The sequence below is a fragment of the Rhodnius prolixus genome, unplaced genomic scaffold, assembly GCF_049639745.1.
Source record: "Rhodnius prolixus isolate KJV_2025 unplaced genomic scaffold, Rpr scaffold_11, whole genome shotgun sequence".
Lineage (NCBI taxonomy): Eukaryota > Metazoa > Arthropoda > Insecta > Hemiptera > Reduviidae > Rhodnius > Rhodnius prolixus.
In genome coordinates this window covers 10,000,001-10,014,775 of record NW_027411625.1, presented here as the reverse complement: position 1 = coordinate 10,014,775, position 14,775 = coordinate 10,000,001, and the positions used below count along the sequence as shown (strand labels likewise).

Below are 14,775 nucleotides of genomic sequence, written 5' to 3'. Positions count from 1 at the left end.
AAAAAGCTTTTTAAAATAAAATCACTACAATCTCTTGATATTTTAGAATCACTGATGACCCCCTAGACCTAGGCGTAGTACAAGATCTATGAATCGAAAGAACAAGTTTGAATTTAAGGGATAGTGAAAGCAGATCTCGCAAAATAACCCATCATAAATTCTGTTAATAGCTAATTTAAATTTAGCAACTGGGACCTTTTGCACAAGGTGGTTTATAATAGAGCCCTGATGACAAAGTGACACCAAAATATTTATAGTTATTAAAACAATATCCGCTAGAAATCTCTCAAAATACCAGTAGCACATCAGCACCTTCGACTAGCCTAGATTAAGTGTGAGATTAAAAACGATTCCTCCAATTCGTACATCCCTCTCAAGAAAAAATGGATGGTCATCCAAGTAGAGGGAAAGTAAGACGAGATTTAAAATGCACCCCTGCCTGACTCCCAAATGAATTTGAAACCACTTCCACGTCCAATCCGAGCCTTTGACTCCACGTACACAGAATATGAGAAAATATTAATGTTACTTAAAAAACTATCAACACGTTCACTATTAGTAAAAAATTTGCCAATTAGAATGGTGATAGCTGCGGTAAGAGAAAGCCGTATGAGTGAATTAGGGCCGGCGCTCATAAAGAAGTCGATCTGTACTCAAGGCTGTTGTCAGCAAATATGTGTTTCCTAACTCATGTTTACATCATATTTAAATATATAGTAGTATGTTTATAACCTGCTAGATTGTAAATAATTATTACCTTCCCTCACTCTTCCATTTAGCTTCTATTATTAATAGTCGTACCATTTCGCTTTCTTCCCCATCGGCCCATCACTCATCAAACAAATTGATTATCTCTTTAAAAAAAAATCACGAATTTTTCTATTTATACAAAACGATTGAATGGACAATTGATTGAATTAGGATCAGAAAAGTTTAAATTTAATATTTCCTGTAGGTTTCAATCTGTGATAACGACGTTCTGCTCTAAAACTAAATGAGCTAAGCAGGATTGCTATTTTATTTAATCGATTATGAAGTTTTTATGGTTTTTTTTTAGATATGTCACAAACTATTTCTTTTAATATTCATACATTAATTAAACATAGACTAGGTCTATAACATGAACGACAAACATTTTTTCTGAAAAATTCATTTTAGCTATTGCTTGTGAAAAGGTATGAAGTAAAAATGTATCTGTACAGAATTAATGAGAGAATATAAATAGTCCCTACTCCTTCTTCACTCAGTCTTTAAACTCCTTCGCACTGAAATGAATTGTTTTGTGATCGCTGGCTCGGGACTGCAGGACGGTATGTTGGATCGCTATGTTGGTATATGGTTGGTGCAGCAGTGGCGGAATTAACGATTAAATTTATACCTGCCAATATACGCTCCCAGTAATTACAAATTATTTGAAATATCGAAATCGCTAGGTTTCATTAATTATTTAGAAACTAAATACATGAAAACCGAAGACGTCATTATTCCTTGAAGAGATAGATGGAATATCAACTAAACAGTTTTCTGACGTTTATTAAGTACCAGTTCGACATTGTTCAAGATTTTATTGAATATATTTTGGCAAACTAAAACAATCTAAAGGAATTCACAATTTTTTTTAACGTTGCTATAAGTTCTGTAGAAGCTCAAAGAAGCTTTGCCTCATGAATTCAACCGCAGCATAGAAAAAGAGGAACAAATTGATTGTGGAGAATTTTAAACAAGATTAGTTTAAATTAACTCTAAGGATTAGTACCCGAAACCGGTGTTTGCAAAATGGATATGACATAAAAATCAAACTGCAGATGATTATTGAATTAAAACATAGAAAATGAAAGAAATCAATAAAAACCAAAAAGCTATTTGGAAAATTTGAAAATATGGGATTATTTTAAAACAGAAAATTACTTTGTTACTGAAGCTAACTTAATATTTTTTTAATTCGAATTGTCAAAATTTGATACTTAATTTGTCTTACGGTTGTTACAGGAGCTCTTAACAACTCTTTTCCAACTCTTCGACACTGGACGAGAGAATCAATTAGTTCAAGAGGCTTGGATAGAATTTCTCAAAGAACGTCTCACGTGAGTAATATGTTTCCGTATAATTTGTTTTTAAGAAATAGGTAAGAAGCTTAGAAATCAATCTCCAGTAATGTACGGAGAGTGGTATATATTATGTAGTGTGCTGTTTTAATGTTAATATCAACAATAATTACTAAATTTATTATTGTAATAATTGAAGAATCAAAAAATCTTTTAAGGTTTCATTTTTGTTTTTGTTCTTTTGCACGCAGGGATGAGAAACAGATCGACTTGGCCGAACAGCTGGAAAGCGTGGCCTACGTTCTTTGCGGGGACGAACGGGTTACTCTGGACAAATTCTGCCAAATATTTCAAGCTAAAGGGGTAAATTAGCACCTTTTATTTCATCTTTTGGTAGTAGAGTGGTTTTTAATTTTTTGGTTTTTATTCTTTTAAATTTCAGATTGTAGACAAATTATTCCGTCTAATTGATCAGGACTCGGACAATATTATCACTGGTGCGCAAATTATGGAGTTCCTAGCCAACGTTACGAATGCCAGGTGAGTAGGACAGATAAATTTCTGCAGAGCAGTGATGAGTAAAAGTTCTTTGTTATAGTGAACCTATATTGAAGCCAATTAACATTTAGAAAAAATTAAATTCAAAGAAAACCTTGGGAATTGCGATAAGAGACAGTGGAGTGGGTTTCCACCCCGGTTATTAATTATTGTCTGACGGAAAGGATATTAGCTCAGTGCGGAGTACCTAATTTAAATTGGAAGCTCCAGACTCAATACCAGGCGAGATGCTCAGAAATTGTTTGATCCTAGGAGTCTCACTGTCCAAAAACATATTATTTTAATTTTTTGTTACTAATTTTGGTCTTTTTCGGTTTATTGAATAAACTATCTAACATAAACAGGTTTCTCAGGCGCGGGGCACGGACGATTACGTGATGGACAGTGTTGTTTGTAAAGAAAGAGCAGTGTCTGAGACTAGCAATGCCCTGGCAATACTCTGGTTGCCAATGATCTTTAAAATATACTTACTTAATGAAACCAAATCGAACCTCTTTTTCAGTCACATTAAAAAGTTATTTCATCCAATCCTTTCTTTAAAGTAAACTTTTTTTTCTTTCTTTTTTAAATATTAAAACTCAAATTGAACTTAAAAATCGCTTACAAATAATTAGATTCATAATAATTAAAGGAAACTTTTTAACAGGCGTAGAACTGGTTTTGAGAAGAGTAATCTGGAATGGCTGGAGCAGCTGTTCAGACAGACTGTCGGCAATGAAAAGGAAATTCGCCGAGATGATTTCAAAAAGATATTAATAACCAAAAATGTAAGCCATAAAATTCTTTTCCTTTGATTATGAAAGGCTTTGGAATGGGAACATCCAGAGAAATGTATATTAAAAAGAGATATGGCTGATTTATTACTATCCTACTTGTATTTTTATTCCAATTTCTCCTGTCTAAAAATTTTTAGAACTCCTTTGAGACATCAGCTTCATCGTAAAACTGTATTTATTATAATTGTGTTTCAGCCATTCTTTACTGAACGAGTATTTCAGATCTTCGATAAAGATAATTCCGGTTCTATTTCAATGCAAGAATTTTTGGATGCGATGCATCAGTTTGCTGGTCATACACCTGATGATAAAATGAAATTTTTGTTCAAAGTTTATGATTTAGATGGTAAATATGATATTTTTACTTAATTTTTTGGGTGTTAATTATTAAACATGAAAGCATTAAGTTGAATTATTTAATGGATATTTACATACAAAATTTGTATGTTACCTAGTAGTAAGTGTGCCAACTTTAAAATGAAATCTTCTTGCCTATTTTTCTAAATAATTAGTACAAATTGAGAAAAGAAATTAATTCAATTAAATGATTTATTCTGTTGAATGAGCATTATTTCAATTTTGAATATTTAATTTTTTATTTACTTGAACGAGATAGAACAACTCGGATTTGGTCAAAAATTTGACAAACAGAAGTGTCACTTTTTTCTTCTTTCATTTTATTTTCTATTGCTTAAGTTTGTAAAATCGTGTTTTCTATGATAAATATTTGAAGGTCTCCCGACCCCACCCCAAAAATGTTTTTAGCGAATTTTTATTGTCATTCTTGTTTTTGCGGAATATTCCGAAATATAATATAACCGAATAACCCATAGATGTGGTATTCGGTTTTAGTATCATTATCGCTTCAAATACTGAGGGCTTGTATGAAATCCGTTTATTAGAAAGGCGATTTACTTATTTCTCGAGCCAGAATAGACCCATTGGGTCTAGCAGCCCTACTGGAATCTATCTACTTATTTCTCGAAAATGGCTTTAACGATTTTATTTCATGTGGGGTGAAAAAAAGTTTCACTTGAGTTGATTGTTTTTTGTTTCCTTTGTGATTTACTTAGAAAGTGGTTTCTGAACATTTTCTTTTAATTTCAGACACTAACTACATGTAGGTTAATCATTTTTTTCAAAATGTTTTCCGTGTAAGCTCATTTTAGGGAGAGAGATTGACTTCCCTCTAAAAAGGCATGTATAATATTAATTAATAAGAAACCAAATTGTGGCCAGAATTCAGAATTTCAATGTACATTAACAATTTTCTCTTTAAAGGTACAACATATTTCTTTATTCTTGATATATAATTAAAAAAAAGTACACGTATGTCAGCAAGTTGCTAACAAAAAGTAATCAGACTCGGTATTAATGGAAATGTTTATTTCTTTTATTTGGGTGAGGTGTGTAAGCTATGTTAATCGTCGATAATTAACTGGCTGAATTACCTGTTGCTGGAATGTCCTATTTATTCTATGTCCTGACTGCAATTCTTATTCTTGTTAGAAACGTAAGTATGTGCATATAGAGAGTATATTAACATTCCATAGTAATGAACATTTAAACAGTACCTAACAGAGACATGCTAATGTCCCCTCAAATGTGATTAATCTCAGAAAAGGTATTAATTATAATAAGTTATCTTAAAAGCATTTTTAAGTTTCTTTCTATTTGTTTGTATTCAGCATTAAAAGATGACTTTTTTCCTGGCGCGTCCACTGCAACGGTCATTAGCGAGGATAACATTTTATTTCATTAAATTAAATACTTGATCCTCTTCTTTTCAACATTTTTACATTCTCTTCAACTGTACATTTTAGTTTATTTTCACTGTTGTGATACTTCGATACTTTTTTCATTTTATTCTTTCTTTTTTTATCAAGAAAATCTTATCATTTATGTTCTGAGAATTAAATGAATTATTTTTTATTTAAAGTGATTTTTATGCATATGTTCAAACATTTTATACTAGGCAAACAACCCTTGCTAACGGATGTATTTCCTATAAACAATTAAGTTTTATCTGTGTACACTTGTTGTGTGAGCAAAAGGAAATATTGAATTGAGTCACATTTTCGAAATAGTTTTCACTGGTATGACATGAATACAGAAAAAATGTTTAAACGCAAAAACAAAAAAAAAAAAAGCCAAAACGGTTTTTTATTTTGATACTATTCGAGCTTCTAATTCTAAGGTTCTGCCGAAATCTGTACATTTGAAATATGTCTTTGTTGAAGAGATTTTTCAGTTTATCACTATTTTCTGCCCGATCTGGATCCCAGTAATTTCTATTCATAATCTCTACCCTATATTTTTCGATTTACACTTTTTAGTTAAATTTTAAGGACATTTGTAAATTAGAATTACTTAATAATTTCAATAAGAGAAAATCATATGAGTGTTTATATCAGATTTTTCCCTCGTAAAGTATCATTTATAATCTATTGTATGATTAATTTCACCCAAAACAAGGCGACGGATTGATCCAACATAAAGAGCTGCAGCATGTGATGCGAGCCTGCATGGAAGAGAATGGCATGAGGTTTAGCGAGGAACAGATAGACGATCTGACGATGGCACTCTTCGAGGATGCAGATTCTGATGAAAGAGGAGCAATCACCTATGAGGCTTTAAAAAATCAGCTAGAAAAACATGGTGGTCTACTTGAGAATTTAACTATTAGGTAAAGTTTCAATAGACAACTTTTAGCCTTCCTGATTTCCGAGCCATTTGACTTTCTTAAACTGTTCTACATAAAACGGAATACCCATATTTATTTGAGATTTGAGCAATTATAGACCAATTTGAATTCAACCTGAAATGGTGAATCTAATAATATAAAAAGGAAGCAAGCTCCTGTTTCCTTTCTTTATTTACTATACACACAGCTGGGAGATGTGTCAATTCCCTAGGCCAGCAAATACTAGAATATGGACTTGACGAGTTTGTCAAGGTTGGATCCTTGGTACCACCTATCTGAGATCCGCTGCCAGCGCTAGCCTCAAATTTCGTTACAGGGAAGGGATTGAAGTTTTATAAAAAGGATTAGACAGGAAGTCATTTCTTCCCTCCCTAATGTTGCAATTAAGAATTGTAGAAGGTACGCTGACTGGGATTGCTAGGTGGTCGCTCAACCTAACAATTTAGCAAAGGAATGATTGTAAGAACTGGAGAGTGTTGGGAAAACGATGTAGCATTCCCAGAGTCAGAGAACCCACCTCTGACCTTTCAACACTAAGGTTAGTGTAATCTGCAGATTTATACCGAGAAACTGCATCAGATTCTTATGATGTAATAGGTAGATTGGAAGGCTGTTTCTGAAGAAGGCCCTTTCATGGAAAAAGTTGGAATGAGGGATAAAGACCACATTAGGCTCAGGCCACCTGCCGTTAAGAGAACCCATAATAATAATTATAAAAAAAAACCTTAAATCTCAAATAATCAAGGTGTTTTGATTATTTCGCAGTCAGAGATATGCTGGGTCAAACTCCAAAACTTTACAATTCTTACTTTACAAGAGTACAGAACGCAATTACTAACCACAATGATCAACTTCCATGTTTCAGCATAGATCGCTGGTTGATACCGCCAAAACCGAAGTCTCAACCTACTACAATTTTGGCCAGATTTAGCGCTCTGAAACCGTATCAACTTTCATTGCCTTACATTAAAAATAACTATGTATATTTAATATTTCTGGCAATCTTCCTTTTAGTAAATTTAGGCTTATTCGTATCTAGGGGTATCCAGTATAGAAAGTCAAATTACTTCGTTATCTTTGCCAGAGCTTGTGGTAAGTTTAAAGTTTTTTAAGCATTAAGTTTTTATTTTTAAAAACTTAATTTTTCTTTACATGTTTCAGACAACTTTTCTTTTTTCCATTATAGGTCAATGTTTGAACTTTAACTGTATGTTTGTACTTGTGTTAATGTTGAGGCATACAATTACATTCCTGCGGACACGGGGTTTCAGCAACTTCGTGCCACTGGATCAACATATCTATTTCCATAAGTTAACCGGTGTATGCATATTTATCTACAGCGTGGCGCATACTATTATGCACGTAATAAATTTCAGTAAGTTTTTATAGATTTATTACTATATAAAGCTTATGTTTTAAGTTATATTAACTTTAGATTTTAATCATAGTTTTATCATTTCAATTAATTCTTTTCGCAGACAAATAACCTTTTAATCAGTCAAAGAAGACTAAACCTTTTTTGTTAAATTTGAATTTAAAAAGCAGTAATTTGATTGTGAAATTCTCTAAAAGAGTATCATCTCTTCTGACTTCTTTTGGTAGTAGCTAAAAATTTCTTGACGTTAACTGTTAGAAAATCCAAAGTAATAATCTCAAATGCAGTGGAAAGTGCCATTAACCCAGGTTTTTTGGTTGCAGGCGTAATCGTGGTGAACGATAGTGTGATCAACTCTAGCAACTTCACGGTGGCCGAATGGCTCTTCACTTCAAAACCGGGTCTGTTCGGATTGGTGTCAGGTTTGGCTAACCCCACCGGGGTCGCGCTCATCCTCATCATCGCCGTCATGTTCATCTGCTCACAAACCTTTGTCAGACGTGGGGGTTCGTTTGAGGTACGCAAATTTATTTATCGTAATAATTAACTTCTCTTGATACTAGTTCTAACTGGATAATTTTAAACGGAACCTTGGCTTTGTAATAAACAAAACCCCCTCACTTATCGGCACTTCTAATGAAGATGTATAAATTAGGACTAAATATACAGTTTTTGAAGCGGTTTTTCTTCAGAATCCGCTTGATGTAAAACTTTGAAAATTTCACGCAACGTTCAGAGCAATACAATTTTTAATCACGCTAAAATTTGGAAAGAAAAACCTCAATTAATTTAAACCGCTTAGAAATTCAAAGCTGATCTATTAACCACATCAAGTGACAAGACCAAACACACTAGATTTTAAAATAAATTAAGTTATCTAAATTGGCAAGAACTCCAAGATCTTGGAACGTCAAATTTGATGAGGGAGAATTTCAGAGACAGCGACACTGACTAATCACTGTAAAAGGAAAAATAAAGTTTTTCCCTCATTAATTTTTTTCCTCTTTATCCTTTAAATCTTTTTTCTTTAAAATTTAAAGATTAAAATTTAATTTAATCTTTATCCTTTAAAAGTTTTTCATAAAGTTCATCTCATCTGGCAAGTCCAGATACGTTCAGCAACCTCTTTTGCAGTTTAGACTGAAAAATGACTATTTTTTTTATTCAACCCATTATATGTGGAAACACTGATTACAGTCAATACCTGTAAAAGAAAAAAAAAATACTCACCCATTAATAAAAACTTTTTAATAAACAGATCTTTTACTGGACTCACCTACTCTACATTCCATTCTGGATTTTATTATTACTCCATGGACCGAATTTCTGGAAATGGTTTATTGTGCCTGGAGCAATCTATGCAATTGAAAGGATCTTAAGATTCAGTTGGATGCGCTCTGAACGTGGTAAAACTTATATCAGTTCTGGACTGCTGTTACCGTCCAGGGTGACGCATTTGGTCATCAAAAGGCCACCGCATTTCGACTTCCATCCGGGAGATTATGTGTTCGTTAATATTCCAGTCATAGCGAAGTATGAATGGCATCCGTTTACCATCAGTTCGGCACCTGAACAAGCAGGTAGAGTTTAATTTAGAATAATTTTTATTATACTATTTAGAGACCAAAACCTTTTATATAGCCAGTTGGGTATCTAAGAAGTATCTAGTTGGGGCTAAACTAAAAGCGAGACTTCGGAATGGGTTGGTACTAAAATTATCAGTACCACATTGTAGTTCGATAAAATCTGCGCGAAATTCATGTAATGATTTTGTCATAACAAATGTCGCTAATCTTGTCTAAGAACATACTGAGAAACTGGCGAAATACTGGCCATTGACAGCAAAAATGACCTCTTCATGGACAATTACGATAGAGGAACTAGATTGATGCGGGAGTTAAACAAAATTTCTTAGTAATAGCATCCGCTGGCGGACAGAGTTGTAGAATCCACCCTAGACAGGATCTTTTGTCTTTGACCGCGAGATATTAAAAATAAATAATAATATTTCAGGTTACATGTGGCTGCATATAAGAGGCGTCGGTGAATGGACAAATCGGTTGCACAATTATTTTGAAAAGGAGCAGGAGAAGTTGCACAACATCCGAGAAGAATTGCCCAGTGTGCAGGGCAAAGCGAAAACTTCTAATGCAAGTGTGACACCGCCTGAGAATAAGGGACTGAAACGTATTCAAGCGTATGTGAAATTTCTCAAATTCATAACATTAAGAGGTTGTCTGATTTTTGGACAAGAATTGTTGTGTCCTTTTCTATCTCTAAGGAGTTTGCAATTGTCTTTCAAGCCATACTTTCAATAAGAGATTCTTGCAGGAGTCTGAAAAATAGCTTCGCCATAAGAAAACATAAAATTGTTTGTTAATTTAATGCGCGTAAACATCTGAGGTTATTGGCGTCGAGAGCTTTTTTTAGTGCACCGCCGGCCTCAGGACAGTGTTCTCTTGTCACAGACAACACTGTCCATCATCAGACAGGCAGCTGTAAGAAGCTTCTAGGAAGAGAAAATCTAAGAACTTACACCGAGCCCTAGTAGTAAGTTTTAGATTACCCCTGACAACACATTGAGATGGACAGTAATGGATAGAGAGAGACTCTAAATATTATATTTACGCCTCATTTCCTATATTCGCATTATCCGAAACAAAAATTTAAAGACCTGAATAGAAACAGTGTTTTTTACAAATGCGTTTTGTGTATGTATTCCAACAAAACTAAAAGAAAAAACAATCGCCGAAAGTTCCAATCGCAATCCAACCACCTCCTCAAACTAAAAAAGGTGGAATTTTTCTAGGATACTTCTCTAACTGTAATACACCCAAGTGCTGCAGGAAAATATTCGAGGTTTAGTAATTGGGCTAATCTTTTCCCGATGCCAGACAACTCTCCCCAATGCATACCGGAGAGGATGTATCTCGCCTCATCACCTAGAAATAATCGTGGCTAGGTCAAGGGAAAGACCAGCAAATAAGAATAGCCACACTCTAATGTCCAAGCATCCCTTCCTCCTCTAACAATTTTAACTCCTGCGCAGGCTTACTGAAAAGTTTACGCCCTACCAAGCCCGCGATCCCTGGTTTGAACAATTTGAATTTGAGTTCTATTGAAACGCTTTAATTAATTTGCGCATACCCGGAACATTTCCAAGAAATTTTTTGAAACTTTACTACAGTAGGTAAGTGAATGCGGTATAATGCGTATGTCCTGTGCTGTTAATATTCACATATAATTTAATATAGCCCTTTTAATATTCACTATAGCACCTATTGAATAATATTCACTTACTTTATGCTTTCAGATCTCTGAAGAAAACCTTTAGCGGGCACAGTAAAGACGGAAATACTAGTTCTTTATCGCGCATGGTGGCGTTTAAGAATGATGCAGCATACACGAATAAAGGATTTACACTTGGCGAACCAGGAAACACTCTCGAAAGTGAACCGTCAGGTAACTTTAATTTGTAACAACATTCAGTCCGATTTTATTGAGGCGCCTCCGACTGACAAGTACATCTACAAAAGAGTGGGCACTAGTGAAGAGTGGGGGATGAGAAGTATGTTTTCTGACGAAATTTGAAGCAGCGTTTTCGGTTTGGCGCGAAAGCGCAATTTGAGAGAAAAATCGATTATTTAGGATAAGAGGTTATGACGAATGACTACCCTATGGTGATTGAATCCGACTTTACCTCTCCAAATACTAATAAGAATATACTAAAATTATGGCCCAGCCTTAACCAGCTTTGATCAAACAGAACACGAGTTCTGTTCCAGCAGGATAACGTACAGTACAGAAAACAATGAAGAACTAGACAACATCGAACTGATTTTACACCAACCTCATAGTAACTATAAACTTATTTCCAACCGACTACCTTTACTCTCATTTCGTGTACATTTTCTTAGCGGGAGAAAAATAACTTCAATGGAAACTAGAGCGAAGTAGTTTTTTGTTAGGAAGGCCAGGCAAGACAACAGATGTTGGTTCGCAAAAGCAAGCAGATAGATGGCTTACACAATTACTCTCAATCAATGTATTATGTTTTGAATGTTGATAAAAAATTTATGGAAGTTTGCATAAAAGATTTCTTAAATTGATTTTTTCATTGATGTAAGGTCATAACATATATACATAAATTTCGGTCATAATAGATCGACCATATGCATCGCGTTTTTTCTTTTCAAATTTCAAAATTGGCCTTAATTTGTTTTGAAATCGATTTTCTGTTATAGAACCTGTAATCTCTCCTTCAACCAAAAGTAGCCAATCAAATACCAATAAGAATTTCCATCTAATGTTGCTTCAAAAAGCTCCGTTAGCGAAATCGCTTTCTATGCCAGATATTGATAATCGTACAAAAAAGAGACAGCGTTATCTTGTGTAAGTATATCTAAACTAACAGAACAAGAAACAAAAATTATGTTTAATTTAATCATACAACTTTCCCTCACTGCAATTTTCAGTTTCTTAGTACCTATTGTACATTTGCGGGCTCTGCGGCAAAACTTAGAATTTGACTGGACATCTTTCCGAAAGCCTCACCAACTTTATACATGATATCTAAATCTTTCACTCTAAAGCCGTATCTCCGCTTTGTTGAAACCAACGTCCTAGTGCAACTTCTCCATCTAGTGATTAGTAATTTCAGGCCCCAGTAGATGGGTTTTAAGGTCTATACAACTTTTTTTCATACTTCTTTAATTGCAGTCAGGGAAAGTCTTTATCTAAAAATAAAATAATCAATTGTTCTCTTTCTTTCTTTTCAGGTTACGCGAATATATGCGTTCAGAATCAGAAAAAAGTTTCGATGAATGTCAAATGCGACGAGCGAGGCTACAGTCTCTTGGTTTAGCATATTTAAGCCCGCAAAATAAATCTTTAGCGCAAAGTTTTCGCTACATGCGTAACAAGCCGACTATAATTGCGTTTAAAACTCCATCTCTGGAAAGTTGTGATGCCAAACTGTCTGTACTCTCAGTTATAAGCCGACAGGTTTGTCTTTTATTTTCTTTAATACTTCTGTTGCTTAAAACTCTGCATTGCCGCTTTGGTGTAACTGTCAAGTGCCAAATGTGTCAAATGGATGCAACATTTATGGGCAAGTGAGCCAGACTAAGTACTAGTTTGTTGGACACAATACCTTTAAACTTACTTTGGGGCTTTACTAATTTCCCGCTACTTCTGTGGTCGAAAGTCGGAACTTTTCATTGTGTATAGCATTAAGCCTTTGAAACTCAGACTGGGTCCAAATATTTGACCTTCTTTATGTTGGGTACCGTACAGTAGTTGCGACCATTAACTGTACTTTTTTTTCATTACAGGAATCTAGTCCTGGAGGTTGTATTGAAAGAGCCGCTGAGGAAGGCAAAGTAGATAATGTGTCTACAACCTCCACCACACAAGCCAACTACCCAGTTGGAAAACCACTTGAGGTAAGGCAGTTTGTACTTTTTATTAATCCCACCACCTTCTTTTGCTACCGGAAAACTAATGGACAGAGCTACTGCTTTTATGATGTGTAATATGATCTTTCTCACTTTTTTTCCAGATCTACTTAGATGGACCTTACGGCGCTCCATCGAGTCATATATTTAGGGCACAACATGCGGTGCTAATAGCCACTGGAATCGGTGTGACTCCATTTGCTTCTATACTTCAGTCCATTATGCATAGATACTGGAAGGCTAGACACTGTTGTCCAAATTGTAAACACACGTGGGTTTCAGAAATCCCTCCAACTATAATGCATTTAAGGAAGGTTAGTAAAAAATATGTAGTTTTGAGAAAAATACGCCTTAACTTGCCAGGGGTTTGGAGGTGGCTTAGAATTGCTCGGCCAAGTGGAAAAGCTCTCCGCGATTTAGCAAGAAACATATGAGGTAAACAAAAAATATTGCACTGTGCACCTTGATAAACATAGGAATCAGTATTTTGTTTATTTACAGTTATTTCATTTCATTGTTGATGTACAAAATTAAAATAAAATAAATTACACTTTCTTTACTAAAGACATTTACTTGGACTGTCACAGAAATTACCTAAGAAAATTTAATTCAATTATACGCAAATAAAGTAAACTTTTGTATTTTTTTATTTTATCGAAACTGAAATGAAACAATTGATTAATGAACCTATCTAAACAATATTCGTAACTAAAAATCTCTAAAATTCGTGCTAATCTTTAAAATCTCAAGTGATTATATTATTCAGAGCTAAATTAAGATGTCAGAGCTAAACTATGAAAAATCTAAACTTAAAAAACGAAAGCAATAAATAATATCCTTAACTATGTTATAACAATGCAAAATATGAAATTATAGATAACATTATGACTCGTACTAAGTTTTAAACTCTAATACCTAATCTATTGGAAATAACAAGTTTGTGGCGCTAATGGCCATAGACGTCGATGCGCCGGCAAAAAAAAAAAAAAAAAAAAAATAACAAGTTTGTGTGCTCTTTACAATTTTGAAGCGGTTTGTTTAATCAGCTAGCAAGCTAATTTCTTCTGAATACAGGCTAAAATTTTCTATAACCTGAACCCATCTCTGATCTAATCACAACTGGGCCCTTTTCATACCACCATTTTAGCAAAAACTATTGACATTCCGTTTTCATCTCCTCCTTACTTATTTTGTATTTATTTATTTATTTTTTTTGCCATCAACAAAGTAAGCTATGGAGCGGAAGAGGTGGTTATTAGAGGGTACCAGCTCTGGGCTGTTAACTGAGTCAGAGAGTAGCTAATAATTAAAATCTATCATAACTTTTGACGTTTTGTGTTGGGCCTTGCGTAGTCTTATTAAAGGAGTACACTTTGTTTCGATTAACCTACTAATATGTGTTGTGCCTAGAGTACATCACAGATGAGATTAAGTTGTACCAAATGATGTTCTGAATATATAGAAGCTTGAGTAACTCAACAGAAGTAAGGTTACAATGCAGAAGCATGGTTATGGAAAACTAACTTTATATACTGTAATGAAATAACTACTATTGATATTTACATTTTTATGCAGGTAGACTTCTTCTGGATAAATCGTGATCAAAGATCATTTGAGTGGTTCGTAAACTTATTGTCACAACTAGAGATCGAACAAGCTGAGCTTGGTGGAGCCATGGAACGCTTCCTAGAGATGCATATGTATATTACCTCAGCTTTACAGAAAACTGACATGAAGGCGGTGGGCTTACAGTTAGCTTTAGATCTTCTTCATGAAAAGGTAATGTGAGACCACTCAACTGACTTTCATTCATCGCAATGACAGCTCAATTTCCCCCCCCCCAATTTGAACTTCGTCTAAA

General features: G+C 34.3%; 2 protein-coding genes across 3 annotated transcripts in view; one reads left to right on the top strand and one right to left on the bottom strand.

Annotated features, from left to right (window-relative positions):
• Positions 1 to 14,775, top strand: part of Nox (NADPH oxidase) — a 50,828-nt gene that overhangs the window by 35,590 nt on the left and 463 nt on the right. For both annotated transcript variants that reach the window (XM_074138626.1, XM_074138627.1), the window contains exons 2-18: positions 1,990 to 2,084; positions 2,297 to 2,408; positions 2,488 to 2,585; positions 3,250 to 3,370; positions 3,575 to 3,725; positions 5,855 to 6,065; positions 6,949 to 7,175; positions 7,270 to 7,458; positions 7,782 to 7,975; positions 8,717 to 9,038; positions 9,472 to 9,655; positions 10,772 to 10,920; positions 11,703 to 11,850; positions 12,237 to 12,462; positions 12,792 to 12,902; positions 13,019 to 13,228; positions 14,490 to 14,693. In XM_074138626.1, coding sequence (XP_073994727.1) covers positions 1,990 to 2,084; positions 2,297 to 2,408; positions 2,488 to 2,585; positions 3,250 to 3,370; positions 3,575 to 3,725; positions 5,855 to 6,065; positions 6,949 to 7,175; positions 7,270 to 7,458; positions 7,782 to 7,975; positions 8,717 to 9,038; positions 9,472 to 9,655; positions 10,772 to 10,920; positions 11,703 to 11,850; positions 12,237 to 12,462; positions 12,792 to 12,902; positions 13,019 to 13,228; positions 14,490 to 14,693 — 2,952 coding nt within the window. The remainder of the gene's footprint in view (positions 1 to 1,989; positions 2,085 to 2,296; positions 2,409 to 2,487; positions 2,586 to 3,249; positions 3,371 to 3,574; positions 3,726 to 5,854; positions 6,066 to 6,948; positions 7,176 to 7,269; positions 7,459 to 7,781; positions 7,976 to 8,716; positions 9,039 to 9,471; positions 9,656 to 10,771; positions 10,921 to 11,702; positions 11,851 to 12,236; positions 12,463 to 12,791; positions 12,903 to 13,018; positions 13,229 to 14,489; positions 14,694 to 14,775) is intronic.
• CPT2 (Carnitine palmitoyltransferase 2) overlaps positions 13,382 to 14,775 on the bottom strand; it is a 12,177-nt gene continuing 10,783 nt past the window's right edge. The window contains exon 14 of the mRNA XM_074138630.1: positions 13,382 to 14,775. This exon is cut by the window's right edge and continues 1,021 nt beyond it. The gene's annotated coding sequence lies outside the window, so the exon portion shown is untranslated.